Genomic DNA, 23,244 nt, shown 5'->3' with positions numbered 1-23,244 from the left:
CAGCATGCAGCTCTGGAGTTAAGGATTAATTCAGACGTGGTAGCAGTGTGGCCCCTCTGTCATCAGCCATAAAGCAACTAGACCCCAATGCCAAAGCGAGTCAGCCATGATTGGTCAGAATTATTTCCTGGGTCAGAACAGGTCAAACAAACAAAAAGCTTTACAAAATAATTGAGCCCAACTTGGAGGTAGCCTGTCACTCCATGCAAATGGCTCTCTTTTTAAACCAAAAAAGGGTAACTGCAACATCTGGTGTCTCTTATTGGCTATGACCATGGACTTGAAAACTTCTCCCCAGAAGATGTGCTTCCCAGGCGATTAGAAGACCACTGGGCATGTCCTTCAAGAGGGGTTCAGAAAGGGTCTTGATGTTGAGTGTGGGAGAAATACTGGTCCCCAGAGACTTGTTTCACTGTCCCCACCAGCCTACCATCCAAAATCTTCAACCCCCAAGGATAATGATTGCCCCCAAGAAAGCAAGGCACTGGGAATAATGTTCACAGCAGCATTATTCATAAGAGCAAAAAGGGGAAATAAGCCCAATGTCCACCAACTGATGCATGGATACACAAAATGTGGTCTACTTGTATAAGAGAATATTATTCAGCCATAAAAATCAGTGAAATGTTGATCATGCTATAACATGCATGGATTAAACTTGAAAACATTATATGAAGTGAAAGAAGACAGTCACAAAAGACGACATGTTGCATGATCCCATCAAGCCAGAATGTCCAGAAGAGGCAAATCAGTAGAGACAGAAAAATTAGCTGTTGCCTAGGGTTGGAGCGGCAGGGGTGGAGGGAAATGACTACTCATGGGCACAGGCATGGTTTCTGTTTGAAGTGATGAAAACATTCTGGAATTATTAGTCATGGTTGTATAACTCAGTAGGCAGGATAAGAACTACTAAATTGTACACTTTAAAATGGCGAATGTTATGATATACAGATTATATCTATAATTACAAAAAACTCCCTGGGTTCTGAGCAACCTACCCTGACACTTCTCAGAATGAGTTAGGTAGCCTCCAGCCGGGCTCCTTTTCCCGCTGATGGGGGCAGCTCTGGCGAACATCTCTCCAGACCCTGTCCACCTTATCCTCACACTTCCACCATGAACAGAAAATGAGATTAAAGCAAGATATAGCAAGTTCAATGAAAATAAGGCTGTGTGGTTGTTTTGGGGGGTTTCTTTTTTTTTTTTTTGACAATTTCTAGGTTACACAGAGCTACATGGTTTAAGTTTGTGACATTATTTCAGCCTACTATTAGAATTTTAACATGTCTGGATGAATTTACTTCTGACAACTAAATTTTAGCCATTTTTTTTAAAGATTTGGTTGAAATTTTTACTTTTTTTTCTTCCTTTGACATATCAGTCCCTAAATTTTCTACAACCTATGGCATTATTTTTGCTAATTTATGATCTCCACTAAATGATTACAGAAAACTTTTACTAGAAAAACATATACTAGAAAAAATTTTTTTCAAAAATACTTGAAATGTGTATTTAAACATATACATATTTATTGTCTTTCCTACAGAGTGCCTATTGTTATATTGAAAGAAAAAAAAAAAACAGAAACCAGAAGGTGATATTCTAAAAAAACATGAAGAGTGATATTAATCAAGGGGTAGTAGTAGTATATTCATGGATGAAAATTTGCCATGCCTTAGATTTGCTTTAAAATAATCTAGCAAGAAAGGGGCTTCAGATTGAGCAAAATTGACCATATGTTGGTAATTATAAAAGCTAGGTAAAGGGCTTGGGAAGATCCATTATACCTCTTTTCTCTCTTGTGTGTATTTGAAAATCTCCATAGTAAAAAAGTTTCAAGAAATACAGATTAATGGAAAGTAGGAAAATGGGCACTTTTCATTTTCATATTTATGCTTTTCCACATTTTTTCAAATGTTCTACAACGGGTATGCACCACTTTTGTTATGAGGAAACTTGTATAGAATAACATTTATACATAATATTAATATAAATAGGTTTCGTATCTGCCTGAAAAATCATAAAAGCAGTTAAGCCTTTAGAATTAGGCCTATGTAAACACTCAAACCGCCCCCCTGCCCCAGGAAGACACACACAATAGAAAAGGCAGGATGGGTAGCCACAGCTGGCTGCCTGGGCAGGAAGGGACTGGAGAGCAAAGCCACCCTTCCAGTCATAGAGTTGAGTGAGTGGCAAAAAACAAAAAACAAAACCCTGGTGCAAAACTCCACTAAGCCTGGAACTTTCACAGGATGGGAAAGAGGGGGAAAAAGGCCTATTTGCTCTAAGACACATGGGGACTAAACAGAGCTGGGAAGCCTGGGATTGAAATCTACTTTGGTATCAGGGTCTTTAAAAGTCATAGTTAATTCTTGTGTAAAATCAATGGGAAGCCCTCCCTGTAATCGGGTGGCAAGTCCTGCTTTACGTGTCTAAGCAAAGCTGAGTCAGAGGAAGTTTCTGAAAAATTAGCAGAGTCGCATACCAGAGCTGTGCTTCTACTTTCTACAAAACCAAAGGAGGAGCCTGGGACCCCACCATCTAAGACAAGGAATGGGCTAGGAATCAATGATAGTGATAGAGCTGGGGGATAATTAGTCCTTTCTGACTCCTACTCCAGTGCTCTGTCCACTTCCTTAACTGCTCAGCCCCAAGCAGCTCTGCCCAAGCTTCCTCATCAATGAAGGAAAACCTAGGATGTCTCTTCCGAGCCCACCAGCAAGTAAGTGGTTTCTCCTCCCCATGATGGCAGTGGGCTCAGATGGCCTGAACAAACAACTGGAAAAAGAATTACAGCGACTAATGAATAGAAACCTTGCATTTTATAATAAATATTTGACCGTAATTAAGTAAATGCAAGTTTCACAAATAACATTTTAGATCTTAATAGCATTGCCTAGTGTGTGAGGAAGAAATGAGAAAAAGTGACATGTAACCTCTCTGGAGAGTGATTTTGTTTCATACATCAGCAGTATTAAAAGTTATTCCTATGCTTTGATCCCGAAACTCTCCTTGTAAGAAATGATCCTAAGAAAACAAGAGATCCAAAAGGAGGTCTGTGCAGGACCTTGTCACAGTACTTACAATAGCAACAACAAAATTAGAGGTAACCTAGCACCCAACAATTCAAGATTGGCTAAATAAGTTTACTTCTATGCAATGCATTCCTTTTGTAAAGCCTTTAAAATTGAAGTTATAGAAATATGTCTCATGACATAAAAAAAAGCCCATCATGTTCTTAGAGTGAAGAAAAACAGATTATAAGAGAGTATATGTAACATAACCACTTCCCATCCACTAGGGTGGCCACAATAAAAAAGATGGTTTTTTTGTTAAAGATTTTATTTGTTTATTTGAGAGAGAGAGTGCACGGGAGAGAGAACACACAGGGGAAGTGGCAGAGGGAGAGGGAGAAGCAGGCTCCCTGCTGAGCAAGGAGTTCCATGTGGGACTTGATCCCCGGACTCTGAGATCATGATCTGAGCAGAAGGCAGGTGCCCAACCAACTGAGCCACTCAGGCATCTCAAAAAAAGATGGCTTTAATTTAATAAGAAAAAGAATACTAACAAGTGTTGGTGAGGTTGTGTAGAATCTGGAACTCCTACACACTGCAGGGAGGAATGTATGATGGTGTAGCAGCCACGGGCAAGTCTGACAGCTCCTCAGAAAGTTAAACATAAAGTCACCACCTGACCTCACAACTCCACTTCTATGCATATACCCAAGAGAAATGACAAAATGCATCTACACGAAAACTCTGTACACAAATGTTCATAAAAGCATTATTCTTAACAGCCCCAAAGTATAAACAGCCCAAATGTTGATCAAGTGAACAAGGGGTAAAGCAAGTATTATACCAATACAATGGAATCTTAGTCAGCACTAAGAAAGAATGGGGTGTCAACACATGTTGAACATGCATAAATCTTGAAAACATTATGCTAAGTGAAAGAAGCCAGACACGAAAGGCCACAAATCCAGAGACAGAAAGTAGATTAGTGGCTGCCAGGGAGGTGCTGGGAGTGGGGAGGAACTGAGGAGTGATGGCTAATGGGTAACGGGTTTCTTTTTAGGATGATGAAAATGTTCTGGAATTCAAGAGTGGTAATGGCTGAACAACCTGGTCAATGTACTAAAAACCAATGGACTGAACTCTTTAAAGTGGCGAATTTTGTGATATGTGAATTATATCTGAATAAAAAAACGAATAAAGAATATATATAAACAGGCTTCTTCTTTTTAAGAATCTATGAACACAGAATAAAAATGATTAAATCCAACTGTCAATGTGGATTGTCTAGGATGGCAAAATTATGGTCAACTTGTGCTTTATTCTGGATGTTTCCCTATAATTTAGAAAATTTCCCATATGACTTATATAGTGCTTTTAAAATCTACAGAAACAAAAACAAAAACACACACAAAAAAGAGTGGTATTTTAAAAGAAAAGGTTACCACCATATCCTGTGTGTGGAACGCCCTTTCCAGAAAAGCATTATGGTCACATTCAGGGATAGGGGTCGACCGTCCAGGGGTCTTAGCACTGCATTGTCGGAGCAGTTACATAAAACACAGAACATACAAGACAGGACCTGGGAGGAAGAAGGGCCGCCTTCACCAACCTCAAACCCAGGCATCATGTATCAAACCCCTATCATAAAGGGGGTACATCACACGGGCCAGGCGTCCGCCCTAGCCCCTGGCTTCCCGATTCTGAGCTCCAAGGGCCTCCCTGCAGGGGCCCCACCTCCCCAGATACACCCTTGACATAGAAACACTCTTCATCCTCAGAATGCAGCTCTGAGCCTCCCTCACACTCCATTTCACAGATGAGGACGCTAAGGGTCTGAGAAGCAGAATAACTTGCTCAGAGGCCTAGGCTGTCGAGACAGGATTTGAACCCGAGCCAGTCTGACACCTCACTAAGGGTGGCCTGTTAGAGACCTCTGTCAACGCTCGGAGCTATGTTAGGGGAGGGGGTGACAGCAGAAGGGGTGAAGCGATTATCCCTGCAGAAAAAAAGTAACCAAGACTCCAGAGTCAGTTGTTAGGTGGGCAGTGCTCAGTGCCCCACGACACGCGGCACCTTGCGAGAACCACCCAGGAAGCTTCTAAAAGTCCAAATGCCCAAGAGTGTGTCCCAGACGCGGTGCAATCAGAATGCAAGGAGCAGCCAAACACCAGCATTTTTTAACAGCTCCACTGAGAACCAGGGTGGCAGTCCCCAGGGAGTTTAGAGATCTGATGTGGGAAACTGAAACACCCCGTCCTTTAAGGTGGGAGACATTTGGCCCAGATCCACTTCCCAAAGCTACATCATTTGTCAACTTTCCCACTCCTTAGACTTCTCAAGTCAACCAGAAACCTTTTCTTCTTTCTGCTTTGGGTTATCAATTATTGCATAATGTCGGCTAAAATATCTATTTGATTACGAGCCGGTGACTGAACTACAACAGCAGCAGAAGCTCTTAAAAGGCAAAATAAGAACTTTGACGCTAATTGAGAGGATCCATTTAAATTTTTCCTGAATGACAAGGTATTGGGTAGATTTTTACGAAATGAAGAAAACAAAGGATTCACAATATTAAAAACACAGTGCAGTGACAAGTAGTTCAACTGAAAATATAATCTTCCTTGGGGATTTTCAGCAGGCTGCCACAGTGTAGCTCCGCTGATTTATTTCAAATGTACAATTCAAGTTTTTAGGCTGACAAGAATTAGCTTCTCGACAACGTACTGAGGAAAAGAGACGGTTCCCGTGTTATTAAAATGTGATTTTGGTGTGGTTTAAGCACAAGTCCCCAACATGTCAATTACGTAAAAGGAGCATTCCAACATGACAATGGGGGTGGTTGGAAAGTACAAGGAGAAAAACCGAGCTGGATTCATGCGCCAAGATGGGACATGAAATTCTCAACCACAGACACCAAAATGCTCTTCTCAAGTCTTACATAAACCAGAGCTCTCTGAGAGTAATCACAGGCTTGCTGCGTCGATGACTAGAGGGGTGGTCTCAGCATGGGTGAAAGAACAGGCCTTGCAGAGCTCAGAGGGGTCAGTCCTTGTCCATGCCAAGTGACACCAGGCTAGCTTGGCCACGTTGTTTGTGCCACACCAGGGAAGCTCTGGCTCCTAACAGGCAAATGCGTCCTTGGGTTTCCTAGAGGGAATTTTTATGTTTTTGTTTGTTTGTTTTTTTGTGGGGTTGTTTTGTTTTGTTTTGTTTTGCCTGAAATAACTGTATATATGATTACTTTAAAATTTGTTTCCCAAGATCTTTAAACATATAACGTCTATACCACCTGTGGAAGTATCAGTTCAGGAACTGTGAATGGCTTGGGAATCAGCACATTAAAAGCAAAGTTCAGGTCACCAAATGAAATTATGTGTTTCTGGTTTTGTTCTTCCTTCCTCCCTCTCACCCACTCACCCAACCACCTACCCCATCCCTCCACTTCCATGAGCTCATTATAAGGTGGTATATGTAATAATTGCAAAGGATGATGGTAATGATAACAACAATGATGATATAGCTAAAATTTATTAGGTATCAGGTACCATATTTATAAACATCATGTTATTTAATCTTCTCAACCACCCACGATGGTATTACCATGATTTCCCACTATTACTGATGAAGAAACTTAAGATCAGAGGGATTAAGGAATTTGCTAACATCCTCAAGTAAGTAACATATGGAACAGAGATCCAGAGCTAAGACAAAGATGAAGTAGCCAAGGTTGCTGCCTCTGTCAGGCTCAGCCTAACAAAGAAAAATCAATATAGAAAACAGAATCCCCAAAGTATTCAAGCATAATGATTGGATATGTTCTCAACAGTCCAAAAGTGACTTGTCAATTCAACCATGGAGAGTGGAGGGCAGAGGAGGGAATATGGAGGCTCTGTAGAGGATGTGACAAAGTCATCCAGTGAGCAGGTGGTGGACAGGTAAGAGGAGAGTAGCATGAGTCAGGAGCACAGGCCCAGAATCGGAAGGCAGAGCCTCTAAGCGTGTCTTTGAGCAGGGTGGAGAGACATGGGGCTGGGAGAACACAATCATAAATGAAGGTGGAAGGGCCAGACTTCAGAAGAGTTGCGGGGGGCAGGGGAGGGGGGTCACATCAGTAGATGCAGCCTTTGCAGTTCAGATGGCAAGACACCACCAAAAGTTTTTTCCACAGGACAGTGTCAGGGCTGGGTTTGTGTTTGAGAGTGATCAGTGGGGCAGTTCAGATGCATAAATAGCAAAAGGACCCTCTTGTCTTCTTCTGTCTCCTGATCAGCATCATTACGAAGACAAGTAGGAAGTTAAGAGGAAATGAACACTGATGTTTGGAGTAAATGTGCAAGGACAATTGCAAACAAGAATAAATAGTTGCCATTTCTTCTTAAACTCACTCCACAGAGAGACACCTTCTACATATTCGGTAGAAAAAAGTCTGAGTTCTTTAACTGAGGGGAGGAGCCTCTCTTCCATTGGGTTTGTTTAACCTCCTTTCCACATATTTCAGCAAAACAATTTCCTCTTGGTGATAGAAAATTGGCTGGAAGGAGCATCTCCTTCAACCTTGAAGTGACCTTAATTGTCCCACTAGGCAGGGGTTGTCATCCATCCTATTAATGGGACAAATTGCCTTCGGAGGCAATGTGTCCTACATGATGCATTTCCCAAATGAGACAGATCTTTCTGATTCTGCAAACTACTGTCTAAGCTGAGCTTAGTGGCAATAAAAATTTTTGGACCAAGTTCTAGCCTTACTACTTACTTACTTGCTAGCATGACCTTGGTCAAGGTCCTCAATCTCTTTAAGCCTCAATACCTTGATCTATGAAATGTGGCTGATCATTGCATTAGGCTGAACCATAAGACACTGCCATTCTTCTACCATTTTTGACCTATCCTCTGAGTCCTAGTGAGGATAAAATGGGATGACATATAAGTGCTTAACTGTGCTTGACACATAATAAATAGGTGATAAATATGAGCAATTACTCTCATCATCTGCGTTATATGGTTCCAAACCCCAATTAGGACTTCAGGGTCTTCATTATTTAAAAAAAACTTAGTTGTCTTTGTTGACCTGCTTTTCATATGGTGGTATTTCCAAACCTCAGCACAGCACGCTGTTCTTCTCAAACTCTTATCTCTTTTCCCAGCCTCTAAATATCAAAGAATATTGCTGAGTATCTGCAGAAAGTTGAAATTAACTAAGCATACAAATGTTGGCTATTTACATCTACATATCTTGACCAGGCCTAACATAATCCATTTTCTAAGAAAAATGTTATGTATTTCTCATAATGACAAGGTGCTCTTAAATGAGTTATATTTCAAGAGATAGTGAGTTCAAATCCAAGGATTAGCAAGCCACAAATCCCAGACCGAATCTCAACTCCAACTCTTCCTGTTTTTGAAAATAAGGTTTTATTGGAACACAGAAACACCCAATCATTTACAAGTTCTCAATGGCTACTTCTGAATTACAAAGGTCTCACTCAACAATCAAGATGCACTCAACACTAGTTGCTACAGAGACCATCTGGCTCATAAAGGCAAAAATATCAATATCTATATCTATATCTATATCTATATCTATATCTATATCCCTATATATGTACCCGATTCTTTATAGAAAAAACTTTGCTGACTTGTACTCTAGTCCAGTGATTTAAATGGTCATTGTTGAACACTAGGAATAAAATTAGTATTATTTACTAGAGTTAAAAGACATAACATGGGTTATATATACATTGGTGGGATGGCGAGTGTAGTAGGAGGAAGCAGCCACAGAGTAATTGTATCTGTCCTCCAAAGCTACGTTTTTATTCTTCCTGGAAGGGAAGGTTTTTTTTGTGTCTTCAATTAACATACATCACTTTGATGTCATGAAACACGATAGTGATGGCTGAACCGAGAATTCTGTTGGGAAATCAAAACTGTTTATTTTGCAAACATCATTGTGGTTAATTCGAACACAGTTTCATGTATTCTTTAGCTGTGATGACTTTTAATGATGGCAAAAGGTTCACTGAATTTTTTTCTGACAAATTTAATTGCAACGTGGCCCCTAATTAATGTAATAAATATTCTTCTCCACTAAGGATATGTTTTTGAAGATAGACATCATGGAAAGCTATCAAAAAATCCGCAAGCTTCATGACTATTCTAAGAGAGAAATAGGCATGGGAGAAGAGAGATGGCAAATGGTTTACTGCTAGTGTCTGGCCCAGTTCCTGGCACCACTGTAAGCATTGAATAAATAATGAAGTAAGGGGAAAAATGAAAAACGACACAGAAAAGGAGTGGAGCAGAAGTCAGATGAGATGAGGTACTTTGGGGCCCAAAACACATAGACTAATTATTTTCAGTATATGCCACTAAACCTTCCCAATGTACCTGTATATTCAAAGCAGGATGCTCTTATGGCAACCTTAATCATCCGGAAAAAAAAAAATGGCAAAAGCCAAGGGAAACAGATGTAGCAATAGCAAAGAAAATCAAGTCTAGCCATTTACTCTGAAAGGGAATTGCAAAGCATCACAATCAAATCAAGAGCTTTGTGAAGAGTCACAAAGTGCAGGGGGGAAAATACTCAGTAGAGTAAAAAGTACTCTGAGATCCTCACTGAAGCATCACTATAGTGACGATCATTTCTGCTTGGTTCCTGTGATGCTTCTAGCATGTGGGCAACATGAACCTCATTTTCAGTCTGCACTTGGTTGCCAGGTATCTCAAAGCTCATTCTTAGATCCAATGTTTAAGGATAGTGAAAGTCCTTATAAGATCCATACTTCCACTAGGACCACATCTTATTAGTCTACTTCATCCCCTTTCCCTACTTAAGTTTACATCTTATTACTATTTTATCATACTGTATGTATTCTTAAAAACATCTTAGATCATTTTAGATCAAGATAAGAAAAACACATGTTAATAATAGTCATAGGCACAGTACACTGGTTATTCCATGCATGATGGCGCTCCTCTTCAAAACCATTTAAAAAAATGTATGTGATAATCTAGCTTTACACACATTTGGAAAGTGAGGCACAGAGATGCCAATAGTTTGCCCAAGGCCACAGTTAGTGAGGTAGCAGAGCTGGATTTAAATCTAAGTTCAATTGAGCCACACCAGGGGCTGGCTCTATGGCCCTAGTGCAAATCCAGCTCATCTCCTCTAACTCTAAATAAAATTTTATTGGAACATGGTCACGTTCATCTACTCAAATCCTGTCCATGGCTGCTTTCATGCTACAAAGGCAGAGCTGAGTAATTGCAACAAGGATCTTATGGCCTGGAAAGTCTAAAATATTTATTTTGTTGGTTTGCAGGTTTGTTGACTCCTAAATTACACCATACTACCCTGTGTTAGTATTTTTGTTTAATAAGAAATGAAGTATATTAAATGTTTCTGAAATTTTTAAAACGAATTATATTAAAAGATGCCTAAAGAATTAAATTTTAGGGCAGCCCAGGTGGCTCTGCGGTTTAGTGCTGCCTTCAGCCCAGTCCCTGATCTTGGAGACCCGGGATCTAGTCCCATGTCAGGCTCCCTGCGTAGAGCCTGCTTCTCCCTCTGCCTCTGGTGCTCTCTGTGTCTCTCATAAATAAATAAATAAAATCTTTTTTAAAAAATGAATTAAATTTCAGAGGCAAGAAATTTACTTATGAAGGAAATGTTCTTCCCTGGTATTTCTAAATATATTAACTGTTTCACAATATAATTTTTTGATATGCTAACATGGAAAATATATGGGATGGGGAAAAATTAACTTGTACACTTTTTAAACTTTTCCCTAAAAAAATTATAATTAAGATCTAGATTTAGAGAGTTCATTACAGCTAAAATATGCCTCTCCTTTTCTTTTTTCTTTTAGATTTCATACTGGGTAGAAAAGCAAAGCAATATGATCCTTTGCTAGGCAAACCAGAAATGGATTTCTCATGTCGAGCAAAGAGTAATGCAGATATGTTGGCTAAAACATTATTCTTAAAATTGAGCTGAGAAGAAAAAGAAAGATTAAGCTGTAATTTACACATCGGTCTTCAGGGTAATTTATCCCTCAAAATGTAGAATTTATTTATAATTTATGGCCCACCCACTTCCATAGAAGGATTTGCAAAAGTAAAATTTGGAATAAGGATCCAAGAATATTATATCTGGGATTAGTAGATTCAAGTTCTGAGAGTAATTTAGTAAAAAGTAAAAATAAATAGCTTTGTTAAAGACTATCCCCTTCAAACGTTTAAAAAATAAAGAAAGCATTCTTAGCATTTTTTTAAAAAACATCACTATTCTATATTATTTTCTAAATGAAACAAAGTCTAATTTCCTTAAATTATCCTGGAGACAGAAAGTTGAGAAGGCAAAGTAAAAATCCATCATCAAAAATGAAGTTCTAGAAACCATCAGAATTGTATATATTATTTTAATATGAACTATCGATTTCAATTAATTTCTAGAACAAATCAAAGCCCTCGGTCAACATTGTAAGCGCTGATTGGTACCTGGGATCCAAGCCAAGAGTTTCCCATAGTATGTTCCATTACCAATTTTCAGAACTCCAGGATTGGAATCCAGGTGTCCATTATTTCAGGACTATCTGGAACTCAAATTTTTTTAAAAGATTTATTTATTTATTCATGATAGACATGGGGTGGGGGGCGGCAGAGACACAGGAGGAGGGAGAAGCAGGCTCCATGGCGGAAGCCCGACATGGGACTCGATCCCGGGACTCCAGGATCACGCCCCTGGCCAAAGGCAGGCACTAAACCACTAAGCCACCCAGGGATCCCCTGGAACTCAAATTTTTAATATCTTCTGAAAAAGAAAAAATATCTACAGAGCTTCTAGTTCTAATAGCTGTCAAACTGTTTCAGGCCCTGTTCAAAATATGCACTTTTCAGTAAACTAAACAGCTAGAAACTAGGAATGAAAATGTACAAAAGTGCCACAAACAACAGGTGAAGAACCTGTTGCATAAAATGCCAGTATTTGGTCTGAATGATTAGTAAAGATCCCAGCTCTCCATACTCTGATGGATGCCTCCGCCTGTCAGGCAGTGTGGAGCCTGAATGTTTTTCAGGATTGCAGTTTAAAGAAAATTTCCTTCAAAATTCAGTTTGGTTGGGACTTACCACAGGCTTTGGCTTGGAACTTTCCAGTAATGCCCAACATAATTCGACCTGAGACACACTGACCGGCCACTACCACCACTAACTCTGGGGAGAACTGTCTGGAAGCGGGCAAAGGATTCCTGGCCTGACCACCCAGAAGAGTGAGAGGAGAATAGCAGAATGAAAGGATGCAAGTTGAGATGGGCAGAGGTATGGAGCAGTCAGGGAGTGCTGAGCCCCCGAAAACTGGCACGGGCAAGCAGCCACATGTGTCTTCTCCATAGCAGACTACGCTATCACCTATGCAGCAATCTTGCCCAAGAATTAAACGGGTATGGGACCAAGCCTCTAGAGTTAGCTACACTTCACAAGAAACTGAGACAAAAGAACAAAAGAACATGTTCAACAACACCACGGGGATGCAGTTACTGAAGCATAGGATACAGAAAACTCTAGAAGGCAACCTTGTCACTCCAACAAGTTGCATTAATTACAAAAAAAAATTTTTTTTTTTGAGAGGAAACCTACAGATTAAAGTGCATTGTGTTTGAACGAACAACTGATTTAGACAAACTGGATGAGAGCATGGAAACATGTCTTGTTTTTAATGGCATGAAGCTGCTAGATTTTGGAGCAACTTGTTACTCAGATACATCCCAGTACAGGAATCTGTGCTGAAACGTGGGACCGAAGTGTGAGACACAGCAAGAAGAGTTGTTCTCGGTTCAGACACACTCGGGTTCGAACTGCAGATCCACCGCTGGCTAAAATTGGAAAAGCGATTTAGCCTCTCTGCGAAAGGCTGGAGCTTTTCAATTTGTAAACTAGAGATAAAAATGACTAATGCCTAGGTTTGCTGTAAGAAATTCAAGAGAGAATACCCGTATAAGTACCGAGCACCTTGCCTTGCACAGAATAAACAGCAAGCTGGCTGGCAGCTATTATTTTGTATAATCATTATTAGCAGCAGTGCTCATTCTAAAATAGCCTCCCACCCACCACCTCCTCCCCTGCCCAGGAAAAAGAAGATATCCCAGAATAGGCTAAACGCCCATGTCCTCCTGGTGGAAGGCAGATGGAGGGTGGGTCTGCATCACGACTGGCTGCCCCTTCAGCAGGGTTTGCACTTAGCATCTGTTTCTACCGTTCTCTGTGTTGGGCTACACAATCCGCCAACTCTCCTGGCACAAGGGAAGTGTGCATGAGCTGGAGCACGGACGTGGGGAATACACACAGGAGTGAGGAGCCTGACGGGACTTCTGGTGGGAGTGTCCACATGGAATTTCAATGTGAGGGGTTTTTCCTCTCCTCAGTCCAACAGCACAAAAGGAGCCTGGTTCTGAACTGGCAGGCTTTCTTTCATCTGTCATTATGTTTTACACACAAGGAAATTTTCATGTCTGAAGATGGGAGGTGATGAGAAGCAGGAGGCTACACGTGGTTTTTGGCAGCCCAGCCACCTGCACTTAAATTCACTTCTGACAGTGCTCAGAATCTAAAGACCCGTAAGTACTAAACTGTCATCTGCCTATCCAGGAGAGATTTCACTTTGGCAGTATTTCAAAAGTAAAATCGCTCACTTTTTTATGCATATTTTCGCCACCACAATATTTCTCTAAGCCGTGTAAAAGGCTGGATCTCGAGAGACATATAAAAAGAGGTTTGTGGTACAGGGTTTTTGCTAAAAGGGAAATAGCCTTTGTTTCTAAACCTAGAAGTACAAAAAATCAGTCATTTGCTAAAATCTAGGATTAGGGCAAAACGGGTGATAGCTTTCTCCAAGAGTTTGAGGTTGATGATTACAAAAGGCAGTTGAATTTGATGATTTCTGAACTACTTTCCCTAACGGTCCTGTTACGACTTGGAAGACAGTCCTATTATGTAACAGTTGGCTCTCCTTGGCCATACTGCTGCTTCCAGTGCGGCCTGACAAAGGAGCTGGGGGAAGCATAGAGAGAGGCAGCACTGTGTCAGGGAGAGCGTGACAGTCAGAAGTGGATGCAAGTCCCACAGCGGCTCCCAGTCTGCCAAGTGACCCTGCAAGGGTCACTCACTGTCTCCGATCTCAGTTTCCACTGCATTTCAAGTGAAAGATGGGGCCGTGTGGTGGATGAGCAGGAGGCCTGAAGGGACTATAGCAGAGGCTCTGGGCTACCCACCCCCCAGCCCATTTCCCAGCTGGGACCCCTCAGATAACCACCTTTTGCCTTCCAGTCTTGCTCTCCTCATCTGTATAACCGAATAAGAAATAGCAGTAAATCAGAAAATGCACACAAAAGGTTCTCAGTCCATGGCCCATAATAAGCACTGGATAAATGAACTGCTACTGCTCATTGCTGCTATTACTATTATTATTACTATTTTTCCAAATAACCACAAAACAGTAGGTTGAGGAGTCAGCTCTGAGCAATAAAACTGCTTGCTGGCCCCTGAGATTATGGCTTCGTGTCCAAGGGGAAGTAGGCTTCCAGTAGCCACTACTCTTCCCAGAGCCCAGAAGAGGGGCTGGGGCTTTGGAGGCACTCACTGAATGTGTGTTAAGTTAATGAGCAAGTGGATAAATGAGCGATGAAGTTATATACAAGCAAATGTCTTCCAAGCTATTGCTGTACCCTGATCTGACCTTGCCTGGGAGCTCTGGAAAGGGCTGGCAGCCACCAGCTGGCAAACACTGTGAACACACACAGCAGGCTCACCCAGGTCTGTAGGCTCACCGGGGACATGACCCACTTGTTCTGTGAGTACGGGGCCTGCATTTACAGGGAGGGTGCAACTGCACTCAAGACTCTGACTCTAGATTTCAAACTCAAGGACTCAGCCCACTTGCTTGCTCCAGAAAAGGCTTTAGAGAGCAGACTTGTTGACAGTATTCAAGAGCAGAGTGAGAAACTGAGGCAGATTCAAGAGAGACTGGACACTGGTCAGCACTGCAGGCACAGATCTACATAGTACCTTCTGAATATCTGATTTAAATACCTCCCCATATATCCGTCATCTGCTTGGAGAACTATAAAACCAATGCTTCCAACACAGCCTAACCCAAAGACAACTCGTCATTTATCAGCATTCTCCCAAATTCAGTCATTCTGATGGCACTTCTGGAACTATCTTATCCTTGGCACCACCTGTACTGTTATTAAACTTAATCCTCATGTTTAAATCAATTCACTGAAAAAAAAAATTAAATGCAGTTATTTTTTTAAATGAAATTTAAACCACTACGTTAAATGAGAAACCAGTATTGCTTGCCCTCAATATGAGGGAACCATAAAAATAAACACTTGGAAACAAAATATTGTAATTAAAATGGAGCTAGCCACCACTGCTTGCTCCAGCTCCAGGTCTGAGGTCTGCTCTCTCTCTGTTAGGAAAGGACGTTGGCATGTGATGGCATAAACACTTGCCAGGCCCTAGCTAAGGCTTCCTCCTTCGGGCATTCTGAAAAACAAAAAAGAAGGAAAGAAAAGAGTAACCTTCTCACAATATGAGTCCATGTTTTGGAACCACGTTCACACACCGCATAAAATGGTTGCAGACGTAGAAACAGTAGAACCTTCTCCTGTCTGATTCTCGGCCTCCTTGAAGGACTGGATTAGTAAGGCTACTTGTTCCTGGATGCAATTAAAATGCTTTTCCTCGATTCTAAGATGCACGGCAAACACATCGGTGATCAGGACACATCCTACAATCAGCTGGCTTTTATTAGCTATTTTTACTAGTGTTTGAATAGTGTCTTTCCTTTTTTATTGGGGGAGCTGTTATTAGATTGATGACACATCTCATAATGAGGGTGACTCAAGAAGTCAAAAAAATACGGTACACCTTAACAGGGCCAATATAAATGAGCCTGCTGTTTGGACAACGGGACAACACAACAGCCTTGCATTGGTGTTTTCCCAATTGTGTTCATCTGATAAAGACATTACAATAGCAAGATATTATGATCTATAACCCTCCACTGGAACACTCACACATTCTTGGCCTTGAACGCTTGAGCAAAATGCTGCACACTACGGAGCAGAGCGAGGTCCAGGGTCATTGCTTCTACCTTGGCTTTGTGCTGGAATGAGAGAAAATAAAAAGAAATGATAAATAACAGCAAGTTTAGTTCATGGTATCAAGTTACAGTAAATGTGTTATGGAACATGTCGGAATTCCCCTGTTTAATATTAGACGCCCAGAGAGAATATAAATCATTGGAATGAATGGAAGAACAGGGCTTTTACTGCCAAGTTTGGGAGGATGTGAGGCTGGGAATCTGCTAAAACCACAGGCTGGGGGTTGTGCTGTTTCACTCAGTGCACAGGATCCAAAGGGTCTTCAGGCTCAAGCATCTCCTCTCAATCTGTGTCCTAAAATAAAAACTCTAAAAATAAGGGAATGCCAGGACAAAGCCTGGCTCGTGTAAAAATTCAGTAGATGATATTTTAATCTCAAAAGCTGCCATGCAGGTTCTGAAATGATTCCATTGAGCCTGCATCAAAAATTAAAGATGATTCATTTAGAGAAAGTACAAAGCAGGCAAAACTCATTTATTCCAATGGACCCCGAGTGACCTTGATCCCACAAAGGAGCTCTGGTTTCACAACCCAGGAAACCCTCCAGATAGGTGGGGCACATGTAGATGATGACAATAACTACAGTCTGTTCCAGGCTGACCGTGGCCTGGGTACTTCCATACACCAGCTTGTTTCCTCCCCATAACAACTGAATGGGTTATACTTCCCCTACTTTACATGTGGCCTCATTAAAGATCACAGAACTAAGAAGTGTCAAGGGTGAGGATTCACCCCAGTATGCCTGACACAAAAGCCCACATTCCCTTCTTGACAGAACCTAGAAGGCCAAGGGCATCAGGATTTGAAGCAATCATGTTCCACTGGAGAGCATCCTAGCATAATTCTGGAAAGATCAGGGTTACCATCCAACTTGTTCTGTGTTTATGGGGCACCCTCAGTTTTTAAGTCTGGCTGGGCTGTAGGGTATGTAATTAAATACGATCACTTCATAGACCCATCTCCTCCAAAGGACGGACAGCCAAGAATGCCAGGGCCACTGTCTGTTCAGGTGAGGAAAGTCCCAGCGAGCAAACGGCAAGCCTGGGAATTCTCATCTAGACTGTGATGCTACAGTGAGAATGCAGAGATGAACGTGGTACCTCTAATGCTATGAAGGAGATGCAAACAGCACTGCCATGCACATGCTCCATTCAACTGTCTTACTTGGGGGAGGGGTCCCACAAACTATGCTGAGATGCTTAGTCTTAGCATCCTGGGCTGTAACCCAAGTCCCAAGCCATGAACAATAAGCATCAGCCAGAGGCAGCAGGGAGGCCAACTGACCTTGGCCATTGCAGATTCTGAGCCTCATTTGTAAAAGGCGAATATTATCTGCTCACAGACTTGTGAGAATGGGTGTAAAGTACCTAACATCCAGCCTGGAAGAGAGAACTTCACTAGAAGGAGATAAGATGTCTACTGTATCCAATTCTTTCTGGTCTGCAGGGAACTGTAGTTTGGGTGGGCTACAGCACAGCACAATGGATGGAATGATGTTAATGAAGAGTGCGTCAGACCAGCTTGCTGTTAGATCCTGAAGGATCCAGGGTATGTCTCCTAAAGAGCTCAGTTTTAGGGAAAGGGATGTAAGGTGACTAAATGACTGCCCCAAGTTCCAATAGCATATGGATGTTGTGAAGGCAGGTTGGCCAGTGTAGATTGAAGGTCCTTGAGTAACAGTGGCAGGTGCACAAATGTGCCAATTTTGGAAGGAGGAGGAGAAGCATTTAACCTGAGCCAGGAATGTGCTAACACATGGGTTTTGTTATGAGTTTCCTAAGACCAGAGAAGAACAAAGGTGGAGGATCCAGAATGACTTGAGGCCATACCCCTTGTCTTATAGAGAAAGACACCACTGATGGCAAAAATGAATGCCCTTGAGTGAGATTGTACTGTGTAGAGAGCTTGGGCCTCCAGACCAGGAGATAAATGCCACTCACCTCCTGTCTGCATGGCTGATTAACTGTCCCATGACTAAAATCTCTTCAGAGTACCGAGCCTGTCAATGGCTAACTTGTATTCCTCATAGATTCTTATGCCTCATAAATGCTTCACTACCCAGTTTGACATTAAGAGTTAGCAAATAAAGGGGCTCATCCTACCTGCTCTGGCCTCAGCCTTACTTCACTTAGGGCATGATGCTCACTGCTGCACACAGACTCTTACAGAACTTTGAGTGTATCACAAGAGGAAACCCAAATACTCATTGTATTGGGGAAAATGGTAAAGACATCATTCCTCTCAGCCAAACCCCTTAGGGACACCCTAAGGGATATGCAGCCTATGTATCATAAAAATGCATATACATATTTCCCTCATGAAACGGTAAGAACATTCCTAGATGGTGACCCCAAAGCAATCTCCCAAAGAAAACGATGGCTCAGCCAAGTGGGCCACTATAACCTTCTGTATGCGTAACTTACACTGGTCCTTCCCCTTCACTTTAAAATAAGGTACAGAGCTGCCACTACCAATGAGAACAAAATCAGAACATACACATCTAGAGGGAACAAGGGGTCACAAGCCACCAAGTAGTTCAACAGACTAATCCACAGGCTGTGGGTTACTAGGCTCCTGGGGACAGTGATTCAAGTCTACACACTATTACTCAGGTAATTCTCTTGCCCCCGGCATCAGGTTTCCTGTTTCTGCTACTGACCCTGAGAAATGCAGAGAAATTGAGTGCAATCTGGTAAGTTCAGGGAAGGGAAAAAAAAAAAAAAAAAAACACCACTTTTAGAATCAGGGAGGGTGGATGTGTTTGTGTGCGTGTTGGGGGTCAGGAGGAAGGGTTGCTTTTCTGATTGTCTAACAAACCTGACAGCATTATAGAATTATTTATCACAAGATGTGCCCTAAACGAGGATGCAGTGGCTGAGGCACTGCAAACAGAACCCATTTCTGAGGGATAAACTGCTGAGGGCTAGGTTGAGGCAAGAGGCTCTATCTGCCAGTGTGATCTTTCCTGCCACATCTGGCCAGGAACCTGGAACTGACCACAATGCACTTCCCTGGTTTTAATTCACGAACTTTCTGTTGTTGTTAACTTCAATTTGGAACTAGTTATGGACTCACAAGAAGTGGCAAAAATAGCACCAAGAGTGCCCGTACACCTGCCTCCCAGCACCACCAATGGTGACATCTTATCCATGTCTATAGGACATTATCAGAACCAGAAAATCAACAGTGGTGCAAACACAGCTCATTAAACCACAGACTTACCTGGGCTTCACCATTTTGGGGAGACACTCATTTTCTTTTATTTGGAATATATTTGTATATAATTCTATGACATTTTATTCTATTCATTTTATTCTAGATACATATAACAATCACCACATGCAAGATACAGACTGTTCCACCACCACTAAAGAACTGGTGGGTTTTTTTTTAAATTAAGAAATGTTAAATTAGCATTTGCCATCTACAACATGAGAAGTCCAGGCCTTGTTTGGGCAGGGTCTGCTCTTTGGATTGGCAAAACAAGCACATTTCCAAAGTCCCAAACCCCTTTGTAGCTTACAATGGGCAATAAGATACTATCCAAATTCATTAGTATGACTCATTCAACTGCCTCCATACCAATCAGGAGGAGGCGCTTCAGTATCCTTATTGAACGGCTCCCAAACCTCAATGTCTTAAAACAATCAAGGATTACTACTTGCTCACACTTCATGCCCATCTCAGGTCAGTTAGACCGTGTTCGCCGTGGCTAGCCAGGGTCCCAGGCAGATGGGGCCTCCACCTTCTGTAATATCACTAGCCTTTAGTGTGAAGACGAGAATGTGACACACTGCACATAGGTGGATCTCAAGGCCCCACCCTGCAGTACAGATGTTGCTTCTGATCACATTTTGTTGGCAGAGCAAGTCATGTGGTTATGCTTAGCTTAGGAAGGTACAACCCTCCATGTACTCAAAAATACAAATGGAAATACAAATATAAAATATATATATATATATGAATGGTAATGACTAACACCCAGTAATATATATAATATGAATATATTCATATATATGAATTCATATATATATATATATATATATATATATATATATATATATATAAATGGTAATGACTAACACCCAGTCCATGATTTTGCCCTTTCCAGAGTTATTTCAGGCTACTTCCTATTTTACAAGTTCATTAATTACAGAAAAATTCAGAAAAGACAGATGAATAAGGACAAACAAAAGGCATCTACAATCCCACTAACTCCAAAATAAACTGTTAACCTTCCATATGTCCCTCCCTTCTCCTTTGCCATCTAGATAGACAGATCTATCTACCCATCCATCCATCCATCCATCCACCTACCCACCTTTGTTTAACAGGAAGAACTTCATACCAAGAGCTTTGAATCTTAAAATGCTATAAAATGCCTCTCTCAACCCTTCCCCAAATCCTCACTCTTTTCTCTAATCACACCAGTATACAATCTTCTCATCTCAGGCAGAATAAGAATGTAAATTTATTTTAAATTATGTATACAGATGCTGGTACCCATCATTTTAAGACAGAACTGCACAGGTGGCATCCCACACATGAAGCATCAGGCAACTTCTAAGTAGCTGAGAAGCCCACCTGCTCCCGACACCCCGGGCTCAGCTAGAAAAGCATAGTAATTAAGCAACCCACATGCTCTTCCTCCATTTCCCTGGGATCCGGGGACACTTGCTGGTGACACAATTCACGGACACCCTCAATAGGCCAAGTCTTCTTGGACTTTATTAAGTTCCAAAATCTGCCTGAGTGATTCAAGAGTCTGTAAATGCCAAACCAAAAGGACTGCTCATTATATGAGTTGTTGTCATTAAATGAGTGATCTCTCATATCATTTTATGACTACAAACTAGCCAAGTGTGACTCAGATGTGATACCGCCTGAAACCAAAAGAACCATATGGGGATCATGCGGTATTTAAACGAAGAAGTGGGGAAATGTTGTCATCCACAGCAGAGACAGCAGAGCCAGGCTGACCTGGAAGCCACAGCCCCGTGTGGTCACAGCCCTGGCAGCATTGACTTCAGGGCAGCTATATGGATGCTCTCGGCCTCAGCTGCCTCAATGGAAAATGGGCATTTGCCTTGTATGGTTGGGGTAAAGATGAGATATCCTGTATATAAGCCCTGGGGCACTTAAAGAATAACTATTATAATCATTACTCGGAAAGCCACTGCTAAAACATGATACTCCTTATTTTTCAATAATAAAGCATATTAGTAATTGTGGTCTCCCTTCGTTATTTCATAAAATTAACATAAGTAACTCATAGAAAGTATGAATAGCAATTCAGCAAAGGAGGTGATATCTGACTCCAAAGCAGGAAGAAGGGGGCTTGCTGAATCCCCCTGAGGCCATGTAATCCAGTTTCCAAATTCAATGAGTGGTTTGAACCTAAAAGATATTGTTAAAGGCCATAGACTCAAGCTGTATCGTCTGGATCAGCACTGACCAGATGGGCAAGTTACATCTCTCATTTGTACATTCAGCTTTTCCTTCTATAAAACAGAAATTCTGGTAGCACCTGCCTTACCAGGAAGTGAGGTGATCTGTATAAAGCACTTGGAATAGTGCCTGACTACTTGACAAGTATTATGTAACTGTTAGCAATGAATATCCTTATTGAGATTATTTTTGTTGTCATTCATACCTTGTTAACACCATTACCACCACCATCACCATCATCACCACCATCACCACCACCACCACCATCAGCATCATCACCATTACCACCACCACCACCATCATCATCATTATCATCACCATCATCATCATCATCATCGGCAGCAGCATGGAATCATTTCACTCGTCACTGCAAGGGCTGAATGGGACATAACTGGCCAACAGGAATGATCATAGAAGGCTGGCCATGAGTCCTTGCCGCACAGTACCTTTTATTCCCACAAATCCCCAATCCAAATGGCAGGTGGAGGCAGCTGTCATCCACCATTTTATAGATGTAGAAACTGAAGTTCTGAAAGCTCTTACACACCTTCACCCAGATAACAGTGGCAGAGCCAAGGTTCACCCTAAGCCATGATTTTAATCACTCTTCCATGCTCCAAAATGCCCACAAAAACTTCCTGTTCTCTCCCTCACAACTCTTTTGCCCCCCAGAGGCCCTCACATCAAGGCCAACCCCAGGAAACCCACTAGGTCTATCAGTGCCTTATAAAGAAGCAGCATACTGTCCTGCTGTTGGTCAACCATAAGAGAGACAATATTTACAAGCGTGAATTCATTCACTAATTCTGCCTCTAAAGGTAAATATATATATTCCATAGCTTCTATTTCCTTTACTTATTTTCTTCTTCCCCATATCATTGCATCACTCATAATCTGCTTATCATCAGTGGAAGAACAAAAAAGAATATCTCATGGCAACAGGCCTTTAGAAGACTATTTTTGTAACTAATTCAAGTGGCCAACCATACTTCAAAAACAAACTTTCACTTGAAAATCATCATTAATTATACACTCCCTGTGAATTAGCTGGGAGTGTATCGATGCATTCGCCCCACAATCTGATTTCTCCCTGTAACGAACCCAAAGTATTTGGTGTGGGAACCAAGAGCTGTTGGGCGTTATGCGTCATGCTCAGTTAATCAAGTAAGTATATTTCAAATCTAGTATGTGACCCTTGCTTCCTCCACTCACCTTGACCACACACACACTTTTGACCCAATCCTAGAGCAGGAGCTCTAGTGAGAAGAGCTCTTCATTTTGTATTGAAAGCATCATCTCTGAGTTGGTCAAAAAGAAGAGTACACAATACAGTTGGAGGTTGGGAAGATGGAAAAACCCAGATATACTGAGCAAGTGCAGGGAGCCCAGCCTCCAGCATGCCCAGAGGAAATTCTCCTTCAGCAGTGGGGGCTCATCCCATGCAATGGCAGATACAAGATTTACTGTTTAAGGGCAATGAGCTATTGTATATTCTAACTTGAAGGTGCCAATCTAGGAGGATTTGATGGGTGTGCACCTACACCTCTCTAAAACTGATAGAAGAATTCATTTCTGTGCTTCTCTTAAAAAAGTTCTCATTTACATACATTTATTAATTA

At 41.5% G+C, this 23,244-nt stretch overlaps 1 protein-coding gene across 7 annotated transcripts in view; it reads right to left on the bottom strand.

Annotated features, from left to right (window-relative positions):
- The window catches only part of WWOX (WW domain containing oxidoreductase), a 941,967-nt gene that overhangs the window by 687,239 nt on the left and 231,484 nt on the right, over positions 1–23,244 (bottom strand). For all 7 annotated transcript variants that reach the window (XM_055305708.1, XM_055305709.1, XM_055305715.1 and 4 more), the window contains exon 6: positions 16,091–16,179. In XM_055305708.1, the coding sequence (XP_055161683.1) occupies positions 16,091–16,179 (89 nt within the window). The remainder of the gene's footprint in view (positions 1–16,090; positions 16,180–23,244) is intronic.

This window comes from Nyctereutes procyonoides, unplaced genomic scaffold (genome assembly GCF_905146905.1).
Source record: "Nyctereutes procyonoides isolate TBG_1078 unplaced genomic scaffold, NYPRO_anot_genome, whole genome shotgun sequence".
Lineage (NCBI taxonomy): Eukaryota > Metazoa > Chordata > Mammalia > Carnivora > Canidae > Nyctereutes > Nyctereutes procyonoides.
Note: the sequence above shows the minus strand (reverse complement) of the source record. Positions and strands in the feature narration are given on the sequence as shown.